Below are 24,012 nucleotides of genomic sequence, written 5' to 3' on the forward strand. Positions count from 1 at the left end.
GTTTTAAGTGATTAAAGCTGCAATCCGGGACTAAACATTATTTTAACCTATCTGTATGGCAAAGTGTGTTAATACAATATAACTAGCACATCATCAGTGATTAGAGGTAGTCTCCCTGCCTAGTGTTGGGTAGGACACAGACTGGTAGACAATGTCAATAAAGTGTTATGTGCCACTATCTTTATTGTTCTATAGTTCGGACAGAATTGAAATAACCTCGTCCCATCGGGAGAGGGACTGTATTTTATATCAAATAGATATTAGTCTTCAATAAGAAATGTAATAAATAAATACTGAAGACTTTTTAAAACATGGAATATGTGAAAAATACATAGATGAAGGTTTCGACCCGATAAACAAGCTTCCAAGACATCCAGAAACACATTTTTGATATCACTTTCAAGAACCTTTCTAGGACTGGAAAACACACCTTTCAATGTTCCAGGGTTTTATAATGACTGTGCAGAGCAGCCTGCATTCATATTTTATGATAGGAAGACTGATCCCCTGTGAAGTATGTAGGTGACTTAACCCACTCACCTCCAGCACTGTCTGTGACAACCAGGTCTCCAGGAGAAGAGGCATCATCCTGCCAAGTGGAGAAGCAGGATGTTTACTTACAGATTTAAGTTGATAAATAGTAAAAAAGTATAAAGATCACGCAATAAATGACATGAACCCTAGTCAACAAATGGCAGGGTAAATGGTCAAGTAAATAGAGAAATGCAGTGAAATCAATTAAGTGCTACAAATTAACTAAGATACCAGATAAACATCAAACGTAGCATCTGTCTAAACCAAATGCTATCTTACATAACAAATGCTAATAGTTAAATAGTTTTTTTGTTCTTTTGTTTTTAAACTGCTTGATATAACGTGTGTATTTTGCCAAGCTACACATTGCTAAATGAAAGAGCACTGTTCCATTTGCCTGGGTAAGTCCAAAGTGCTCGGCAGGTCTTATCAGAAAGGTGCCTCGCCTCTCTCTCTCCCGTCCCCCATGGGGCCTTACCTCCATATCGTCCTTCAGCAAGGCAGGGGCAGGCTTGTATTCTGGGTCATCTACGTCCCTGTGTGCACACAGATAAAAAGACTCAGTCAGCTGGGGCCACACGAGGTGACTGCTGGTAGAGCAGCAGCTGGTACTGGCTCCCAACCCACACAACATTCACATTCACCACTGCCTGCCTGGCACTGGAAACAGCTCTGTGTTTGATTATTACCAAGTGGAGACAGGGTACCCACACATTTCTACCAATTCATTTCCAAAACCTTTCCAAACCTTTTTCCAGAATATTTAACCCAATTTCCAGGACTATATAAAAATAATTCAGCTCAATAACAGGTCGCTTACTCCTATGCGCAATGCCCAAAGACAGGTAGTGTATGCCAGTGGTTCTCAACCTTTTGCGACCCCTGAAATAATCATATTTTAACTGGGGACCCGGCACTCTGACGAGCACTAAGAGTTGAGGAATTTTGTATAACACGTTTCTATTGTGAAAATAGCCGATCTACATGCTCACAACGCCTCGTGTTGCGAGGCGTTGTGAGCATGTGGATCTGCTATTTTCACAATTTCTGCCTCTAATATTTGACAATTTGGCCAATGTTTAATTTGTCATTTCAGAGGTATTAACAAAATCAATAACCAAAGACAATGCATAGCTATTTTTTCCAGGACCTTCCAGGACCCTTGATCAATTCCAAAACTTTTCCAGTACTGGAAAAATATTTTTCTAATTTCAAAATATTTCCAGGAATTTCATGACCGTGGGAACCCTGTGGAGAGTTTGGCTAGATGTGAACGATACATGATTTTGACCTTCATGACAGGTGACGCTATGAAGAACGATAATGTGGAATGGACAGTAGACGTTGTTATCTTAGGACAGGGGTTCCCAAACCTTTCAGCCCAAGACAAAAAAAGATACATTCAGTGTCTCTCCCGGGACACCAAACAAAAATACATGAATGAATGTTTCAATAATAGTATTTACTTGCAAACCATAAAATTACAAAAATGGGACCCGACCCATTGTTTGGGAAACACTGTCTTAGTACATGGTGCCACTGCAGTCTGTTTCTGTGTGCTGCTGATTAGAGGTGCTACTAGTGGTGACTAAACTGAGAAGCTTCATCAGCGTGTGCCAGTGCTTGAATGGAATTTGCAACGCGTTGGCGAGGTTTTGTTTTAATACCCGAGCGCCAGATGGGTGCGGTTTGCCACATGAGACAATGCAATGACAACCAGAACCTTTAGATGTTTACAACAAAGCGTTTGAAAGACAAATTAGTTGTGCGACGGCCAATTTGGCTCACACCATCTGACATAATGAATCACAACTGTCTAGAAAAAATCCCAACAGGTTAACCACTAAAACCCTATTGTACATCAAAATAGAGGAAAATAGCCTAAAGTAACTACACGCTCACAACGTGTCGCGTTGTGACGTGTATTAAAAAAAACATAAAATATGGAGATAAGAGCAACAATTTGACACAGCGTCTGGTTTTTGTACCCACCCGTCCATGAAGTCATTGGCTCTCTGTTCGGCAGCGATGGCCTTATCGTCCGGCCGCCCCACACGCTCTAAGAAAACCAGAGCAGGGTCTGCACGGATGGTGTTGTACTTCTCATAGCCTGCAATCATAGAGGTCGACAAAGCACCACTGGTGGTTAATAATAATGCAGCGTTTTGGAATTTAACTTACAATATCTTGTCAGATATATATATATTTTTTTTTCATAGTTCTCAGTGCTGTGGCAACTGTAATGTTTCCCTTTTTCAATGTCAGACAGCCTAAGCCCCGTGGCCTGGCCCTGGAGGAGACTCACCATGTTTGTACACCCCCAGCAGCAGACACTTGTCAGCGATGGCATCCCACCACAGGGCTGGAAGCTCCGAGTTATCTGGATCTGGTACCCAGATCTTCACCTCACTGAAGGGGAGAGAGAGAGACAATCAGAGAGGGTTAGGGTTAAATGACAAAGACACCTCATAGTATGTTCTCGAGTGTAGTGGTTCTCAGAGTACGGTCTGGGGACCCCCAGGGGTCCTTGGGGGGGTTCAGGCAGTCCACAGCAAAATGGGGAACTATTTCATACTTTTGCTATTTTTGTGTTGCATAGCAAATCTATGCAACACGTTGTGAGCTTATAGATCAGCTATTTTCGAAACATTTTGAAAAACATTTTTGTACAAAAATCTTCTCTTATGGGTTGTCTTAAACATCCTTTTTAAAAGGGGGTCCTTGGTCAAATACATCTCAATTTGGGAGCAGAGCCACTGCTCTAGTGTACTGTTTATACAATTTTATGAAGCTTGCTTTAGAGACTTCCTAAGCCTGAGCATGCCATTCCTCACAGATGATAGACTGAGCAGATGATTTACAAGCTCACAAGGAGTCGCATTGTGACGTGTTGTGAGCTTATAGGCTAGTTCAGCTATTTTTGGTTACTACACTGGTGCGCATTCTGCGCAATAAAGTATAAATCAGGCTATAGAGCACTAGGAGGAGTACAGGGTTATAATAATGCCTGCTTGAGTTCAGTTTCTGCAGCAGGACAGGTCTGCCTAGTTTAGTCAACCGTCTAAAGGCGCTAATGTGAATCCTGTACTGTACATCCATGTAGAGTATTTTGCCGGTGGTGTGTGTGCACAGTATAAGGCCTTGCTGTTGGGCAGAAACCTTTTTATTTTTTTTAATGCCCTATACTCATGCCTCATACTACAGTGTAACACAAAAGTAGCAAAACAATTGCAGATCGATAAGCTCAAAACATGACACGTTTTGAGCATGTAGATCTGCCGTTTTTGCCAAGTAACAGTTTTGGACACAGAGGTTTGCAACAGAGGTTTGTTCAATGTTGGGCTGTCACGTCACCACCAGCCAAAGCTAATCCCTTTGTACTGTATGCTCATACTTTTATACAGCACAACAACTAGAGGGTTATAGAGCCTCTGAAAGGACATTATGTGGTATAATGCTGCCACTGTGGAAATGGCTCATTGTTTCTGGCTAAATCCCCCCCACAATTGCCCAATGGCTAAAGTGTTTCCTGGACACAACAATTTATAAAATAAAGCAATAGGATTATATCAGCAACATTTTAAAACTAATAATGTAATCTCCATAAGAAATGTTTCATGTACTATTATATAATGTTGCCTACCTTTATTAGAAGTATAAAATCCTTGAGATAAATCATCTTGTTTTCACATATCCATTGGAATAAAGTATGATAGCCTTTGTGAGCTATCATACTGTAGATATTAAAGTAATTTACATACTAAATAAAATTATTATACAAGTGATTATTACTAGCAATTGATACATATTTGACCAGCAGGGGGAGCTCTGCAGCCAACTTTCTGTTCTCAACTTGTCTGTATGACTTCAACAAGTGGCATTTCTGTCTCTTCCATCAACATCACAAAAACCTATTAGTCCTCTGAAAGTTAATTCTTTGGCTGGTTGTCCGTGTTGGTAGTCCATTTCTACACAGTCTTTTCAGTTGCACAGTATACCAGTAACTGGGGATGACCTAACCACATATCCAAAATGTATTCAGCTATACCATTTATTTTTGTTACATGGTTCAAATCCTCGCAGTGGCATGGGTTAGAGCAGTTTACATTTGTGGCTTCAGTACCCCTGCAACTTTTCCATGATTTGTGAATCTAAGCTGCACCATGTACACGAGAAATACAAATAAATCATATAGCCACATTTTCACCAGCATTGCATTAATACTAATAAAATAAAATAGTTGTGTGATCCTCTTTTATTACTTGTCAATAATAACGTGTTTTGATTTCTTTCCTTTTTTTTTTCTTTTCTTTTTTTAGTAGTGATTGTTGATTGGTCAGAGTTGAGCTCACCTGGCGTCCGCGCCGTCCAGCACCGTCTGGGCCTGGCTGCCGATCACCTCCTGTTTGAGGTAGTAGAGCATTCTGACCCGGAGCAGAACCCTGCACACAGACAAACCCAGTGGTCACCACAAAGCCTGGCCCTGCACAACCGCTGAGCCAGCAGAACAACGCCTTTCACTCTTTCACACGCACACACGCACGCACACACACACACACACACACACACACACACACACACACACACACACACACACACACACACACACACACACACACACACACACACACACACACACACACACACGAATATACACAGTATAAAATCCTGAGTGTTCGTTTAACCACTCTCAACCCCTTGGTGTCCCTATATATATCATCAAAAACTGTAAAGATTATATATATTATTTTTCAAATAGCACAAATTGCTGTCCTACAAGTTAAAGTTGTGAGCTTGTGGAACGGTTTGTGGGCTTGCAGCTTGGCTACTACCCTCAATACCCTCATACCTGACTATCTACTTCTCCAAAGTGAGTGACACCCACAGCCACAACACTAGAGGGAGCGACCATGATCTGGTACCACCCAAATTTAGAACAAACATGGGAATGCCCTGACACCATCCATTACAAGATGTGTATCACTGGCTTCTTTCTAAATTGGTCTGAAAAAACATCAGGAGACCACAAGGGGGGGTAAATGTAAATTCCCATCGAAAGGAGTCATTCACTGCTGCCGTTTTTTCTTCTTCTCCTACATACAGTATAGTGTTTTGTATTTGTTGATGTATGTATGTAAACTTTTGCTAGTTTCTGCAAAAATAAGTTCTGTTCTCCATTAAAATTAGAAAAGAAAAACAGGGAAAGAAACCAGTGAAAAAAGAAAATCAGGAAAAGTACAGTAAATACTGAAGAGTTGAAACGGCACACCTGTATTAATGTGTTGCTTTTTAAGCTACAGTATGTTGATTAATTGAATACATAGATCCACAATGGAAACAAGTCCCCAGGCCTTTTTTGTGTTATCCTTTTAGCCTTATTGTACTGTACCACGCGCAGTTTACATTTCTGACTAATAAAGTATTCAATCAATCAATATTTTCTCTCTTCATATGATGAAGTCCAGTACATATAGGGCTAACTTTACCTGTTACTTAAATACACTCTCTTGTCAATTTACACATACTGTAGTTTACGGAGAAGTTTCCCTGCAGAGCATACCATTTATGACAGCCGTTCTATACACTCAATCCATCATCTTGAGTGAAATACGTTGTTATTTCTACACACTGTAAAGGACCATGTAGGGGAATCGTCAGTATTTACGTTACCATGGGGTAGACAGAGGGGGCATTGTTGTGAGGAGTGAGAATAGAAGTGAGGCGCAGGGAAGAGTGGCACTCTGACACTCTCTCCAGAGAAGTACAGTAGTGTATTGGATCATCATTAAAGTGGGGTCCGGGAACCCCCCAGGGTCCTTAGGGGTCCTTGGGGGGGTACCAGGGCATCCACAGCAAAAGTTGTTAACGTAGCATTTTAACCACTTTATCCATTCATGCAATACTTTGGTTTGAATAATTTGGATAACGTTTTTTTAACACAACTCTTCGGATGGGGGGAGGGATCCGCAGGCAAAACACATATCAATTTGGGGGTCCTCCTTGGCACAAAAGGGTTTTGAGAGCCACTGCAGTAGTAGTGGCCCGGGCAGCGGGGAGGCCCAGGCTGACGAGGCAGCGACAGGGCTGAGTCACAGGGGACACATTAGCACTGTGATCGCTGGTCACGCATCACAGCCAGCGGGGCGTGATGTGAGGAGAGAGAGAGATACGGATGATGAAGCGAGCCACGGGATGACAGCACAATAGGCGTCATCAGGGTCGTCACAAGGGGTAGGAAAGTGGGACTGAGTCACCAGGGCCCAAGGTGGAGGGGCCCTATAGTAACTTTAGCTATTGAAAAATAGCAGATATACAAGCTCACAGCGCGGCACCGAGTGCCGCGCTGCGAGCTTGTAGATCTGCTATTTTTGAAAAGTCGTAAGAATGTGCGCAAATCTTTGAATATGTATTTTTTTAAGCGAACATTTGTAACTCAAATTCTGCTTCCGGGGAGGGGTCCCTGGAACTAAATATTTTGAGATGGAGGTCTAGCTGTGGCCAAATACATATCATCTTGGGGGTCCTTTACATGAAAACGTTTGAGCACCACTGACATAGAAGCATAAGTTTCTTGCACACATTTTCACGATTTTTAAAAAATAGCAGATCTACAAGCTCGCAGCGCGGCACTCGGTGCCGCGCTGTGAGCTTGTATATCTGCTATTTTTCAATAGTTAACATTCATGGGGGGCCCGCAGTGAATCCTTGTACCCAGGGCCCAGAATTTGGTGTGACGCCCCTGGGCGTCATCACCATACCCTGTTGCGATGTCAAGCTTAACCTGAGATTTTCGCGGCGATCGCAGGGAATTATGCGTGGTAACCGCTGAATGAAATATGAGGCGCCGCACGCTGAGGAATGTGACACCTGCTGTTTGGAACTTGAGGTCCTGGAGTATTAGTCATGTTATTATCACTGGCTTCCTTGAGAACCACGTCTGCATTGTGGAAATTACAAACGACAATAATGTCTAATCCAAAATGTCTTTAACAGAAAATATCTCCAAAATGGAATCTAAGCGGATTATGATCACATCAACTCCATTACATTATATTACATTACTATTTAAAGCTAATCAAGCCTCCCTAACATCCATTGTGCATTCACTGCTACTGTACTACCTTTTCAAAAGATTACATAACCCTTAAAGTACATTATGACAATTGTAAACTGCTAATAATGGAGTCCTGTGGATTCTTCTGTCTCGTGGAGATCACTGTCACAGCACTGCGAGGCTCGCCTGGTTCTTAGGACTCAAACCACTGCTGCTGTTTTCTATTCTAACCATCTACAGGCACTCACTTACTGTAGATCTGGTGAATGCAATTAACTGACTGACTGTGTTACTACACTTTATAGACAATGAATAATAGTGAATAAATATTTTAAGAAAATGGAGGTGCATTACTGAGTACCGTATGTAATTACAAATGAGTTTAGAGAGCACATGGTAGTATTGAAATATACAGTAGAATACACTGAAGAGTGATGCTTGGTTCACACTGTACATATGGTGATAACTATTTAAAGTCATATTAGCCAGATGTAGTCTCAGTTGAACACCCGCTGCTTTAAGCTATCAGACACACACACGCAATGTTTTCTTTTCAGATGCAGCTCTGTGTCGGTGATGAAACGCTCTCCCCAAACTCGGTGACAATGACAAGGAAAGAAAACAGCCGGGACTCTAAATGTGACGGATGGGTGTCGTGACAACGTCTGCCGTTATAACAAAGTGTTGAACCGCCTCCTCCTCTCCCTCTCCTCTCCTCCTACTCAACCCTCACTCCCTCCTCTGTGGGCAAGACCGCCCAGCGGCAGCTGTTGCTTCCTCTGGCTGTCAACACTACCCTTCATCTCTCTCTCTCTCTCTCTCTCTCTCTCTCTCTCTCTCTGTCTTTCTCTCTGCCCCTCTCTTTCTGTCTCCACTACTCTCCCAGACACCACTGTGCCTCTGTGAGTGTGTGTCTTAAGACACACACACACACACACACACACACACACACACACACACACACACACACACACACACACACACACACACACACACACACACACACACACACACACACACACACACACACACACACACACACACACGGCGGTTTGCAGATCTCCTCACAGCAGCCAGGCACACAAACAGACAAAGTGAATAGTACACTTCTTTTGGAGACGAGTAGGCTAGTATGTGTCTGTAAGAAAGACCCCCCTCTTCGCCATCAGTCCCATACACAGAGAAAGATAAACCTAACGGCCACGTAGCGTCTTCCAAACAAGCCTCGGGGGCCTCTTCACGTTTTTGAACTGCTATCTTGAGTGATATACACTGTGTCAGATTCTTCTCTGCAAAATGTTTAGACAGCGCAGATTTAACCCTCACTGATTCTGATTGACCAAAAATGCAGACAGCTTCATTGTTTTTCAGTCACATTGCTTTTGCAAAGTTTAAATGTTTTGGGGGAAGAAAAAAACCCACTTCATAACGGTTTCTTTTTCTGTATTTCCTTACACTTTTCCAGACCTGCACACACTAAGGACTCGGGTCTAAAAGTTCAATGTCGTTATGGCAATGGAAGTATACAAGTCTCACTGCGTCAGTTACATTCCTGGCGCACTGAGCAAAAATGCGAAGGTCAGCAAAAGCTGAGCGTGTGTGTGTCCCTGTCTGGACAACCAGTCACACATGGCACCATCCTCTGGCTTCAGCACTACTGGGCCGCTGAAACAATGGGGAACTTTCTGTGGAAGCCACAGCGCTCTGTGTCTAAAGCCCCATGGACACAAGCCCCTCTTTTAGAAAGAAGCAGCCATCATCTATTTGGCTTTATATCATCACAAACCATTTTTCAATAGCTCTGATCTGTTTTTTTTACACTCTTTTCCTATCCCCTGACCCCTGTGTGTGTGTGTGTGTGTGTGTGTGTGTGTGTGTGTGTGTGTGTGTGTGTGTGTGTGTGTGTGTGTGTGTGTGTGTGTGTGTGTGTGTGTGTGTGTGTGCATAAAAAGAGATCTATGATGGCCATCAGCTAGGTTGAAATCTCATTAAGATTCTTATCAGTCAGCCGGCCAGGATGTGATGAGCATGACCATTAACGAAGCAACAGACTGTCGGCTCTAATAGAGGTTTCAATGCTTCGTAATTACTGTTGCTTTGGAGGTGCCAGAGTCAGAAATCTGTGCCACGAACAATTACAATTTCACACCGGTAAGCTTTATTCTATTACAGGCCAAGTGAAACACTGTGCTTGTAGCAAATAATGAACACCTGCCTGTTTTGATGATAATAAGATCAACATATATTTGTTATCCGTCTGGTCAGTGGCTGATATACGGGTAAATACTGCATGAGCAGGTTAACCACATGAACCCTAGTATCCGTGTTGTGGGCATGTCACAAATAGGCAAACATTCGGCAAAGATAGGCGACCAAGAACATAAGGCATACATATTTTAGGTATAGCATTTGGTGGAAATGGCAGATCTACAAGCTTGTAGATCAGCTATCTCAGCTATTTGACATACAACCAAATATACAGGGTTGTTTAAGTGGTTAAGAAGCATCAGTAAATGCCTGCTGGAACTCTGGTACAGTAGGTATACAGAGGTACAGTGCATAGTGATGTTTTATTAAGTGAAGTTAAAGGTCAGGGTAAGGAGATGACGACATGTCTCTGTGTAAGGTGTTTCTAGCAGGGGGTCAGCTGGGGTTTCCTTGTTATACTGGTGCTTGGGATGTATCCCATAGGGATACAGGAGGTGCTTAAGGTGGCAGTGGTTCTCAATGTGGGTTTCTGGGATTCCTTGAGGGGGTTCTATGGTGTCCCCAACAAAATTACGATTGATAGTTTTAAGAACCGCCCTTACCACCCGTGACTCCCGAGAGTGTACCAATGGAACCAAATGGACCTGTACGGGTCAATTCGGTTCCATTCATACACTAATGCACACCAAACTGAGGGGGTGCTTGAAATTCTACAGTTTGAGAGGGTTGCCTACTTGTTACAGTGGTGCTTGAGGTGTTTCTTGTAGCCGTCGTCCTGCAGCAGATGTTCTGGGTTATGTTTCCTAACCCACTCAGCCTTGTGAATGTCAAAAGTGCTGGTCTGGGTCTTCATCTTCTTTCCCTTCCTGCCCCGTGGCACTGGGGTGGACAGCCCTAGTGATGATGGCACACAGAGGAATACATGTTACTTGGATTGTTCAGAGGTCATACGATTACATGACCATACGGCAACAACAACGATACATACTGTCTACTGTGGAGACTTGTTTGTTTGTATATTGTACCTTATATTGTCCTGATCTGTTCCTGAACATCAAACGTTGAATTGTTATTTGTATGTTTGTGTTCTTGTCAGGAGGCTAGCCTGTAAACCTTTGGGTACTAACTAAACAACTATCTCTGCACTCAGAATGCCAAATCAAATCAGATTTGTTTAATATATGATGCCAACAATGATGCCAACAAGCACAACAAGCACATGGAGGCTGTTAGCTGTACCTTGCATATTCTTGACCCATATCCTTGAATCATGTACTGCCCATACTGTATGACCATGCTGGTTTAACCGTACCAGATGCCACACCCAAACTTCTGCTATGTCATTGGCTTCCACCTTGCCGTGAAGCGGGTGTTTGGCCACCATGTTTGATTCTACCATGACATAACCGATGTATTAATGTAATAGGTTTATATTTCAACAATAATCAATTTTCTATTTTTGTTCATGCCGCTCATGCACTTCATATATACCCGTTCCTAGAACCGCCATCTGCATGCAACCATCCTCTTATCTATCTGTTGCACAACTGTATGTGTAACTGTATTTGCAGAGTGATATTTGCACCCTGCAGGTCCATGTCAAACAGATTTTGTTGCTCTGACACCGCATGGACCCAACCTGTAAACTAGACCAATGGTTCTCAAAGTGGGGTTCGAGGACCCCCAATTATCCTTGGGAGAGTTGCGGGGGGTCTCCAGCAAAATGAGGAACAGTTTAAAACATTTTAACACAATTTCATTCATTCTTTGCCTATTCAAATTTAGCTGATTTACAAGGTCATAACATGAGCTTTTAGATAATTTTCTAAAAATCTTTAGTTGGTTTTTGTACAATTTTGAACAACATAAATCTGCTCTCATGGAGGTTCAGGCACATCATCTTTTCAGATGGGGGGGGGGGGGGGGGGGGTCCTCGGCCAAATGTATATTAACTTGGGGGCTCCTTGATATGAAACAGTTTTAGAACAATGGAACAGTAACTGGAATGCTCGCCACAAAATGCACTCGACCCCATTTCTTTCGAGGACTGCTCGCCCCCAGCGTTTCTTATATTCTTGTATTTGTTTTACTGAGGTTAAGGTTAGGTATTGTTTTACAGAGGTAACGTTTAGGAATAAGGTTAGGTTTAGGCATTGTTTTCCAGAGGTTACGTCTAGGAATAAGGTTAGGTTTAGGCATTATTTTACTGAGGTTACGTCTAGGAATAAGGTTAGGTTTAGGCATAGTTTTACTGAGTTTAGGAATACCTGGTGGCGACCATTTCGGAGGTCGCCGGATTTGACCCGGGGGCGAGCACATTTTGGGGCGAGCGTTCTTGTATTCACTGAACTAGAGCTGGTCTCTTACCCAGGTGGTTCTGCAGCTCCTTGGTCTGTCCATCCTCGGTGGGGGCGATCAGGTCCCACATGAAGCTCTTGATCTTGTCGTCCCCGCGGTAGTGCACCAGGCAGTAGGCCAGCAGGGCCCTGCAGATGGACTCCACATCGTGGTCGCTCAGCTGTTTCTTAAAGCGCCCGTGGTTGAGAATGTCCTTCCAACGACCCCACCTGGGCGACACAAGATGGTACAGGTTAACCATTTTAACACTGGTGTACATTAACTTGGGCATGACATTATAAGCTAAGCTTTCATGATCTACAAAGCTCAAAAAAACATTACATTGTGGCATTTTGTGAACTTGTAAAGTTTTGCTCCTTTTGAAATGGAGTTTAAGTGGTTAAACCTGAAGGGTTTGTACAGGATTAGCTCCACTGCTGGGTGCAGAATGGTGAAATAACTGACTGGTTGACTCAGATCCATTAGTAATTGCAAAGAGGAAAATACATGAGGTTGACAGACTACAATTTCATTTGACATTTAAATGTGTGTCCGTAAGAAAATATCATACTGTAGTATCTAGAAGAGTAAATGCAGGAACAACAAAATAGCAGAGACTTAAATTTCACACCCACTGGGGAGGGGATTAAGGTGGGTATTATACTGTAGGTCCTACAGCCATGAAACCATACAAATTATGAAGGACCAATCGAAGTACATAGAAATAATTCCAAGTGTAGTCTACTCCCCACTGTATGAATACCCCATCCTTCAAAGACAACAGAGATAAAGTGATGGTCTCATGTATGTACTGTACTGTATGTACATAGCTGCAGTTGGTGGTGTGTGTCCAAACAGCTTACCCATACACCAGCAGGTTCTTCTCCACCCTGAAGCACTCTGTGCGTCCGTAGCTGTTGAGGCGTTCGTGGGTTCGCCTGAGCTTGGGTTTGGTTTCATCGTTTTCACTTTCACCGTCAGACAACTCCGCAAGCTCGTCCTTGGTGGAGCTAAACGGACGCGTCTGCTTCCTCACGCGTGGCGTGTCAATCACCAGGCTGTTCTGTAGGGGTTAGGATGATATTCGTACCGTACTCTTTGATATAAATCTGGTATGCTTCAGTATTTTTTGTTTACTACAGTTATGTAAGTGCTGTATGCCTGGTTGAAAGCCAGATTTCCTACATCAAAAATATAAAACGAGCAGCAGTGAGCATTAAAAATAAGTAAGTAAGTAAATAAAATCACTCAAAAGAAGATGTAAATGAGGAGGTCTTGCAACTTGCAGAAAGAACAGCTACAAAACAACATCGAAGAGTTCAAAACATGGTGCTGAATATCTTAACTAAATCATCGTCCTCAACACTGATCATGTATGCTGTTTATACAGTATACGGTATGACAAATGTCTGATTCTGCCAATTTCATCTCTGTTATAATTGAGCGACAAAGGACTTCCCCACACACAGTAATAGGGATCATTAAGTACTACCACAACTACTACCGATGCTGTTGACATTGCTATTATTACAACCACCCATTAATACATTAACTACCATTACTACTACTAGCAATACTATTACTAGCATTACACAACCAGACAAGGTTATTATTTGTATACCAAAGTTTAACAAATATTAACAGGAGACAATGTGCTCAACACTACAAAAAAAGGTGTGTTCTGAAAAAACTGAAACATCACCAAGTACAGCACAGCACTGGTTACATATGGGCTTATTAAAAACTTATGAAAGTTTGATGCAAAAACATTGGTTCTTTGTTCCGAAAATGCTGGATTAACTTTCATTGCATTACAAAATGGCATAAAAAGCATAAAAAGTAATTTAAAAAGAAAAATAATAGAAGCAATAAAATAGAAAATGAAAGAGGCACGACTACTGCTGCTAGTGATATAGAGAATACTACTGCTATATCAAAATGTGAATTGTGGAGTGCTTACTCTGCCATTGACCATGTCCATATCGATCTCTGCCTCTTTGGCCCACTTGTCCCAGAAGTTAGGATCATCCAGTGAGATGTCTGTGCGGTTTCCTGACGCCACAAAACTGGCCTGAAAGCAGACAGCAAAATCATATCAAAACATAATCTCATTGACCAATCCCTTGATGTGTGCTGGCCATAAAAAAGATCCAGTGACTTGTGAGGTATCAAATGAATGTGTGTGTGTGTGTGTGTGTGTGTGTGTGTGTGTGTGTGTGTGTGTGTGTGTGTGTGTGTGTGTGTGTGTGTGTGTGTGTGTGTGTGCGTGCGCGTGCGTGTGCGTGTGTGTGTTCCAGCATATGGTCTGGTAAATATTCATTCTTAGACTGATCACTGATCAAACTGTGTAAAGATCAAAGTTAATCATCAATGTCTGGTTATTTCATTAGCAAAACCTGGCAGCATAACTTAGGAGGGGGAGGACATGAAATCACGCAGTTATCCTGAAAATATCGAATGGCCAAAGATCTAATTGTGGAAGCCATTAAGGCTTTACGGAATGGTACTGCATCTGAGAATAAGATATATTTGGAAAATCGGTTCCCAGAGATGACGTAGTGGAGGGAAAGAAAAAGCCATAGACTCTGAAACCGCATGCACATGTACATGCTGGAATGGAATCATGTTGTTTGCCTCCCTATAAAAATCTAAGAAATTCTATAAATAAAGAAATAAAACAAGTTTATCAGGTCGTGAAAAATAGCAGATCTACAAGCTCACAATGTGAAGTGTTGTGAGCTTGTAGATCTGCTATTTTCACTCTCGGGGAGACATTCAAATTTGTCTTTTGGGTCTCGAGCAAAAACACATAACCACTTAAACCCTGGCCTAATATACACCTACTGTACGTACATTAATTGACCGGGTACTTGGTCCACTCCTTTTCCCCCCTCTACACCAAAACTATACAAGCTCACAGCTTGTAGATCGGCTATTTTCGGTTACCCTAGTTCATATTAATATTATGCTCAAAGACAGTTATCAATAAATATTTCAATGATCAATAGATGTTTTTTAATAATAATATCATATTATAAATAAAATATCATTGCAATATCCTCACGGCCCACAAGTGGAGTTGAGAATAAGTGTCATAATTGCGACCGTAGGCTCACAGCGCGGCACCGAATGCCACGCTGCGAGCTTGTAGATCTGCTAATTTTGAAAAATCTTGAAAAAGTCTTTGAATATTTCAAATCCTTCTAAGTTTTTTTGAAAAACCTATGTTTCTATGTCTGTGATGCTCAAACCTTTTCATGTGAAGGACCCCCAAAATGACATGTATTTGCCACGGCGACCCCCATCTCAAAACATTTAGTTCCAGGGAACAAGAAAGAGACAGAGGAGAAATTGGTACAGTCAGCTGGGGCATTAAGGCCACTGTGGCCTCAGGTCATGCCATTGGTTTGAGGGGCACAAGGCCAAACTGAGGGGCAACGGCAGCCATGGCCTTCATGGCCTCCATCAAATTCCTGCCCTGCATACAGTACATATTTAAATACATACCATATATTCAAAGATTTGCACACATTTTCACGAGTTTTCAAAAATAGCAGATCTACAAGCTCGCAGCGTGGCACTCGGTGCTGCTCTGTGAGCTTGTATATCTGCTATTTTTCAATAGCTAAAGCATAAAATAATTAAGGCCCCCTCCACCTTGGGCCCTAGTAACTCAGTCCCACTTTTCCCTCCTTGTGTACAGTAGAAAGAACACACATACCTTTGCAAAGGTGGAGCCCCGGCCCTCGGACTCGATGGTGATGGTCTTGGTCCGGCGCTGGAGGATTTGGTCGATGTCCTCTTCACAGAACTTGGCCCCTTCATCCTCCTCGTCCATGATGGCCCCGTAGGCACCCCGCCGCAGCAGGTCCTCGATCTCCTTCTTAGACAACTGCTGCTGAGTGGCCTGCAGGAGGCGGGGAGCAGACAGGGAGAGTGTTATTCAGCAAGACTACAGTAGATAATACCATCAGGAATCACTTAATTTTTCTCTTTCAACCCGTGATTGCGGTTGAAATTAAATCAGTAAGGGAGTGACCATTTTGATACATGAAGCGGTTTTGTTGTACTATTTGTTTGTTATGTACTACACTAGGCTGCAACATTCGATTATCTTCTTGGCGATTATTCTGTTGATTCCTTTTTTAATTGACTGAATAATCGAAAAGCTATTTCTTTGGATAATAAAATAATGATATACCAATGAATAAAAAAAGTATCTAATAAGGTGCCTAAATCTATTGAATTGAGCCTATTTTTATCATTTGTTGTACAAATGTCATCACACAAAAATTGCATAAACAGCTAAGCTTTAAATGGAAGGGCAGTGATATATAAAGAAAACTGGTAAAATACAGGAGAATCCGAAACAAAAACAGGAGGAATGACAAGCACACATCCGCAAGTGTGAACTGCCACTGAAATGGATCAGTACATTTTTTAAAGATGTCCAGGTAGATGAATATGCTGATGCAACTAAAGTGTTCAGACAAGACGATAGAGCTGAGCTGCTACTAAACCAGGCTCCTCAGAAGTGAACTAATCCTCAAGAGGCACTTAACATCACACACAGCATAATGCCGCACCATTGCAAGCTGACACCATGATGAAGGTCTGTGTGGGAGGCAAGTCATACATAATTTGCCTCAGAAAAGAAGTGGCAGCAGCTTTTTTATACCTGAAAGTCCACCAGCTTTTTCATCTTTCTGCAATAGAGATAAAGCTTTTCTGCTGTGCACTACTAGACACTGTTGAGATATTTATTCTATATGCATTAACAACGGCAGATTCAAGATTCAAGGTTAACTTTATTGATTATTCTTGTGAGAAAGTGCACTGTAATAAATGTGTCATTCATTTAGCTGTTGTTTTTTCACTGTACATTTCAACGTTCAGTACAACCTAACTACTGTATTATCAGAAGCCATAGTGGGAGGTAATAGGGTAGCTGTAAGAGGTAAAGTGTCTTGCTCAGGGACACATTGTCTGAGCAGTCCGGGGGGCAAACTGCTACTGCCAACCATGGATATACAGTACTAGTACTATTATTAGTAAGAGAAACTAATGTTTTTACACTTTCCTTTACCTAATCTTTCTCTTTCACCATCTATTTCTGCATCTATTGGTCCTTATACATCTGTTTTGTCTGATAATAATGTTATTCAGGATGCACAACAGCTATAATTATTACTATTTCTTTGCTCTTTACAAAAATGACAAAACATCCAGTTTTCCCAGAACACACATACAGTACACAATACAGGCGCTCTGTTCAAATCGCAACGGGAGTGACAATTTCCAGTCAGTGGGCTAGACTCAGCAAACAAATGATAACCAAAAACACACACACACACACACACACACACACACACACACACACACACACACACACACACACACACACACACACACACACACACACACACACTTGCCTGAAGTGTTTTTTTGTTTTGTTAGATCACTGTTGGCTAACTCTTTGTCATAGTGAAACCAGCTGTCATCAGTGGTGTAAAGTAACTAAGTACTGAGGTATGTTGATGTATTTTGTACTTGCTCGAGTATTTCCAATTTTCAATACTTTTACTTCTACTCCACGACATCTATCGAAAGATACGGTAAAATACGGTAAAAATGCTGGCAGAGGTAGCGGTTATTAATGAATTAATACCCGGCAGAGAATGTGTTTTAGTCACAGATGAACATGGGATCTCCTGAAGTTATTGTTGTTTTTTGTAGTTGCATGCCGTTCTCGCTTTGTTTCCTGTGTTACATCGAAATGCTCACCTCCTTATCCAGTTTCAGAGACTTCATTTCCAGCCTTTGTGTGTTCCCCCGCCTGTGTGATTGTCTCCCCCGCCCCGGCTGGTTTCACCTGTCCCTCATTATCTCTAGTGTAATCTGTGTTCCGCTCTCTCAGTGCCAGTTTGTCTTTGTAGCCAGTTCCTAGTGTGCCAGCCCTTTTCCCCTGGTGTTTAGCTGTCTTGGTTTTTGTTTGCCCATCGGGTTTACCAGGTTTTCTTTTTGAGCGGTGGTCACAACGCTCCTATACGTGGCCGTGTGTGTGGGTATGTCTGTCTGTCTGCGTGTCTGTCTGTATGTAGCCTACAGTACCTTTTTTGACCACACATGTTAAGGGAGGGGCGCTGTTGTTCAGGCCAGGCCAGGCCAGACCAGACACACACACACACACACACACACACACACACACACACACACACACACACACACACACACACACACACACACACATACACACACACACACACACACACACACACACACACACACACTGATGGATGGATACCAGTGGCGGCCTGAGTGACATGCATTTTATTATTAATATTTTGTTTAATATTGTTTTAATATTTTTTATTATATATATATACAGGTATATATATATATTTGTTTTGCTGTTGCGCAGCCTCCACGACCACCGCTCAGTTCACACAGGTGTGATTTTTTTATTTAATCTTTGCTTTGTTTGCCTGGACCTTGCCTTTGTCTTCTCCTTGTCGGATTTGTTCGCATATTTGATTTGATTTGATTTTATAAACACACACACACACACACACACACACACACACACACAAAAGTGGGGTTCGGGGACCCTCTGGGCTCCTTGAGGGGATTCCAGGAGGGAGGTATTTCAAAATAGCTTCAAGCTCACAATGCACTGTGATGCGATGCGTTGTGAGCTTCTAGATCTGCTATTTCTGAAAGAATTTTGAACAAAATGTAATTGAAATCTCCGGTTACGGGGGCCCCTGGTACAAATCATTTTTACATGGAGGTCCACAGGCCAAATACATACCCCTCCTGTCCCTCCTCCTCCCAGGCTGTTCTCTCGGCCACTCATGCTCTGCAGCACAGCCTTGTCCAGGCCCAGCTTCAGACTGGCCCGGTCAAACATCTCCCGCTCGTACGAGTTCCTGGTGATCAGGCGGTACACCTTCACTGCCTTGTTCTGCCCGATCCTGTGGCAGCGGGCCTGAGCCTGAGGACACAACACCACTGTTAATGTTTTCTACTGCGACGCAGAGCGACGCGTTTTGAGCTTGTAGATCTGCTATTTTCCGGCATTAAGCTTACAGTTAAAATGCACCCAAATGTTTAAAAAAGCAGTCATAAAAAACGCTGTCCTAAACCAGTGGTTCTCAACCTTTTCAGGCCGCGACCTCCAAAATAATCATATTTTAACTGGATACCCCCCACCCTACAAGCACTAAGAGTTGAGGCATTACATTTTGCATAACACTGTTCTACTGTGAAAATAGCCGATCTACATGCTCACAACGCCTCGCAAATTTCTGCCTCTAATATTTGACAATTTGGCCAATGTTTAATTTGTCATTTTAGAGGTATTAAAATGTCCTTAAAGGGATATTACACTTTCAAAAAACTTTTGGTCATTGTATGGTCTAATCAGGCTTGTATGAACACCCTGAACAGTTTTTAATTTGCTTCATTCAGTATTTAGATATTTGATGTAAATGTTACCAGCTCCAACACGCCCAGGCCCTCTCCACATACACACCCATTGTAACGTCAAACTCCATTTTAACCATGATAGATTCATTAAAAACACACATTATTTTTTCTGGTGACTCATAATACCCTCCTAATACGTGAGCAGATTTTTCAATAACTTTTTTCATTTATTTTCAATAAAATATTATTGTATTTAATGTTTTCCATTTTCCCAAAGAATTATTAAAAATAAAAGAAAAAGGTTATTGAAAAAACACGGTCTGCTCACGTATTAGGAGGGTATTATGAGTCACCAGAAAAAATAATGTGTGTTTTTAATGAATCTATCATGGTTAAAATGGAGTTTGAAGTTACAATGGGTGTGTATGTGGAGAGGGCCTGGGCGTGTTGGAGCTGGTAACATTTACATCAAATATCTAAATACTGAATGAAGCAAATTAAAAACTGTTCAGGGTGTTCATACAAGCCTGATTAGACCTAAAAGTTTTTTTGAAAGTGTAATATCCCTTTAAATTATCACTTTAGAAATGTGCATATACCCTCTAGTCTATACACTTTATTTTTTTTTTGTTATTTTGTTTAATGTTGAGAGAGAAAACAATGTTGCACATTAAGTTAATCATCTGGGGATCCCCCAAAATAATTTGGGGGTCCCGACCCACTGTCCTAAACTGTTGATGTCCTCACAAGAATAGTAATACAAACGTGTGTGTGTGTGTGTGTGTGTGTGTGTGTGTGTGTGTGTGTGTGTGTGTGTGTGTGTGTGTGTGTGTGTGTGTGTGTGTGTGTATATGCGCAAGTGTGTGCGTTACCTGCAGGTCATTCTGAGGGTTCCAGTCCGAGTCAAAGATGATGCAGGTGTCTGCGGCAGTGAGGTTGATTCCCAGGCCTCCGGCTCTCGTACACAGCAGGAATACGAAGCGGTCCGAGTCGGGCTTGCTGAAGCGGTCGATGGCCGCCTGCCGGAGGTTCCCTCGCACCCGGCCGTCGATCCGCTCATACAGGTACCTGCAACACACAGCACAACGGCAGCCGTGAGAAGTATTCAAGAAAAATGCTTCTAAACACACTGCTAGTTTGACCACTTCAAAAGCTCTAATCTAATCTTAATCTAATCAATAAATGCGAGAAGTCTCTGCGAGTGTGCGTGCGTGTTCTGCGTGTGTGTATGTAATCTGCGTATCACGAGATTCGGCACACGCGTTCCCCGCCGCGGCGCGGAGTGCAGTGCCCGGCCTCGACCCGACCCGAAACGCGGTTTTCCCGAACCGGCGCGAAAGGTTCGGAATTTCCGTATGCGGAGCTGATTGTTGACAAGCGCTGACTCATTGTGACATCACATCATAAAAGGCTCTGACATCACGTACGCCAAGAGTCAACAAAAAATCTCTGTGAGTGTGTATGTATGTATGTGTGTATGTAATCTGCGTATCTCGAGAACCGTTCGTCCCAGCGGCTTCAAATAAATCAGTGTTTTCCGGAATCTGCACTGTGTCTAAAGAGATCTCCTTATGGGCATAAAATGGACGCAGACAGACAGATATAGATATCTCCATAGTTGGCTGTGGACATCAGGGATGTGGACATCGTGGACAAACGTCACACAAGCTGTGACGTTTCTCATGGTAAACTGCGACCTTCAGTCGCAATAACCGTAAATAGCCGCTATTTTCACTGGGCAAAATGCTTTTATAGAAGACATGCTGGCTTCTATGGAATCCAAATGACTGAAATCAGTTGTGGCTTTAATCCATGTTTTGGTTTTTGACCCTGCATTTGTGCAATTAGTTTTGTATTATTATTGTTGTATTATCACAGGAGTGAAAAGCTAAAACACATCCAAACATACATGATGTGAGCAGAGTGAGCAGAGCGAATCAATAATAAGTAGACACGGTAACCTGGCTATAGAAAGTAACACTGCAGTAAAGAACTTGGGAGGGATCATCGATGCTGAATAGAATTTTAATACGCACATTAAAGTGATCCCTGACTAATACGACAAATATGCCTTAATACATTATAATTGTCCTCTATAACTACAATGTAAAATTAAAAACACCTCAATTATTTTATTTCTTCTAGAAATAGCTAATCTTTCACTCAATAGGGGAAATGCCCGTCGCAAGTTGATGATGTCATAAATGTCAAGTGTGATCTATCCCTATGGAATTTATGGCATGCATGTGAAAATAAAAACAAACTTAATACTTCCTATGGTTAATATGAGCATCAAATCAATATTTCAAATGTGTTTGTGTTTTGTTTTTTTGCACATGCATGCCATAAAAATGACACATGACATTTATGACATCATCAACTTGCGACAGGCATTTCCCCTACTGAGTGAAAGATTAGCTATTTCTAGAAGAAATAAAATATTTAAGGTGTTTTTAATTTGACATTGTAGTTATAGAGGACAATTATAATGTATTAAGACATATTTGTCGTATTAGTCAGGGATCACTTTAATCATGTCACCAAGATTGCCAACTTTCACCCTAGAAATATTGCACAAATTAAAGGAGCTATAGTCAACTTTTTCTTTGTAGGGCCGACACTTTGTTTACATCCTAGTCTATAGACTAGAATGTAAACAAAGTGTCGGTCTGACAATGGCCAAAATGATTATTTTATCATTGTTTTTACACTTTTTGTGGTCATTTTTTAATAGAAACACATATATGAAGCTTATTTTTTTATAAAATATTTTCGAAACATTATTTTTATTTTAGCATCTGTTTTTCAAGAAAAAGTTGACTATAGCTCCTTTAAGCATCGTTGGACGATGCAAAAAAAAAGGTTTTTTTGTTTTCTCTCTTGATTACTGCAATGCACTTGTTTCTGGCCTGCCAAAGAAAACAACTGAGAGACTACAACTTGTTCAAACTAACTAAACTAACTAAAACAAATATGAGAGAACATATTACTATAGTTTTAGCGTCGCTACACTGGCTTGTGGTTTGATAGGACAGTAAACTGACAGGAAATGGGGGGAGAGATGGGGAGCGACGCGCGGCAAAGGTCGTCTGGATCAGGAATTGCACCGGTGACGCCACCAGGCATACATGCCTATGTGGCAATGCCTAAGTTGTATGCACCTGGACCAGTAGGCCAGAAGACTCATCATGGTCATCGATGACTCAGTTCTATAGAACCTTCAGCTCATAACAACCTCAATACAGCCGTTGCTTCCTTCAAGCAAACATTAAAAAATCACACCCGTGTGAACTGAGCGGTGGTCGTGGAGGCTGTGCAACAGCACTACTGGGTGGGTGCAGCGGGGTTAGTGTGCTTTACAATGCTGTAGTTTCTTCACACACTCTAATTTATTTGACCCTAAAACATTCAGTTTGTTAATAATAATAATAATAATACTTGACCACACATGCTGACCCACCCTTCCCCCCTGTGTGTGTGTGTGTGTGTGTGTGTGTGTGTGTGTGTGTGTGTGTGTGTGTGTGTGTGTGTGTGTGTGTGTGTGTGAGAACAACAGCGCCCCTCCCTTAACATGTGTGGTCAGAAAAGGTACTGCATGCTTGAGGCTACATACACGGACGGCCGGCCGGACGGCCGGACGGACGGATACCCACACACACGGCCACGTATAGGAGACGGTGTGACCACCGCTCAAAAATGAACATAAAGATTCACAGCCTCACACAAATGATGAAAAAACTCATATGAAACCCACAGAGCTCAATGAATCAGTATATAAACAAAGCTTGCATTGGGTCCTTAAACAGGGGGCAACACGCTACTAGTGAGACCTGGTCCTTTCATGTAAGATGAAGAGCAACTGCAAATAAGACTGATCTCCAGCCCCCCTTCTCCTCCAATCTCCCAGATTACGTTGCCTTCTCCTCCAGGCAATTAAAAATCCCTTGCCCAAAGATAGCCTCTCAATCCCCGGAGGACTGGTCTTGCTCCTGGCTTTTCCACAGCCTTTTACTCTTTTCCCTCCCATGTTCTACCCCCTTTCCACCTCCTTGCCTCCCCTGAGGTGACCCACTTCCAGTCAGGAGAGGGGCCCCGCAGACCTCCCCGCCTGTCTGATGTGGTAAGAAGAACCCTGAGGGGCTCTGTAACCTGCTGCTGAACCCAGTCTGGAGCCCTGCGCCATGCAGCGTAACGCCTGGCTATACTAGCTTGAACGGTTGCGTCGCGGTGCCGAAGGGAAGCAGGGTGGACACCGAGAGCAGGGTAAAGACAGAGACAGAGAGGAGTGGAAGGAAAAGGAAAAGATGGCGAGAGCAGAGAGGAATAGAGACAAATGAGGCGATGACTACAAACCACAGGGACAGAGAGAGCGACAGTGAGGATGAGATCTTGTTATTTTATGTGTGGACAATCCCATAAACGTACTGTACATTCATTAATTTAACTACCAC

The 24,012-nt window shown here is 42.3% G+C and overlaps 1 protein-coding gene across 4 annotated transcripts in view; it reads right to left on the minus strand.

The window, feature by feature from the left end:
- Window positions 1-24,012, minus strand: part of chd9 (chromodomain helicase DNA binding protein 9) — a 163,058-nt gene that overhangs the window by 15,235 nt on the left and 123,811 nt on the right. For all 4 annotated transcript variants that reach the window (XM_080729294.1, XM_080729295.1, XM_080729293.1 and 1 more), the window contains 12 exons: window positions 20,434-20,629; window positions 18,945-19,127; window positions 15,855-16,040; window positions 14,094-14,204; window positions 12,997-13,196; window positions 12,164-12,363; window positions 10,531-10,690; window positions 4,887-4,976; window positions 2,840-2,943; window positions 2,527-2,644; window positions 1,013-1,070; window positions 541-589 (listed from right to left, as the gene is read on the minus strand). In XM_080729294.1, coding sequence (XP_080585420.1) covers window positions 541-589; window positions 1,013-1,070; window positions 2,527-2,644; window positions 2,840-2,943; window positions 4,887-4,976; window positions 10,531-10,690; window positions 12,164-12,363; window positions 12,997-13,196; window positions 14,094-14,204; window positions 15,855-16,040; window positions 18,945-19,127; window positions 20,434-20,629 — 1,655 coding nt within the window. The remainder of the gene's footprint in view (window positions 1-540; window positions 590-1,012; window positions 1,071-2,526; window positions 2,645-2,839; window positions 2,944-4,886; window positions 4,977-10,530; window positions 10,691-12,163; window positions 12,364-12,996; window positions 13,197-14,093; window positions 14,205-15,854; window positions 16,041-18,944; window positions 19,128-20,433; window positions 20,630-24,012) is intronic.

Source organism: Nannobrachium achirus, assembly GCF_963921795.1.
Source record: "Nannobrachium achirus genome assembly, chromosome: 7".
Taxonomy (NCBI): domain Eukaryota; kingdom Metazoa; phylum Chordata; class Actinopteri; order Myctophiformes; family Myctophidae; genus Nannobrachium; species Nannobrachium achirus.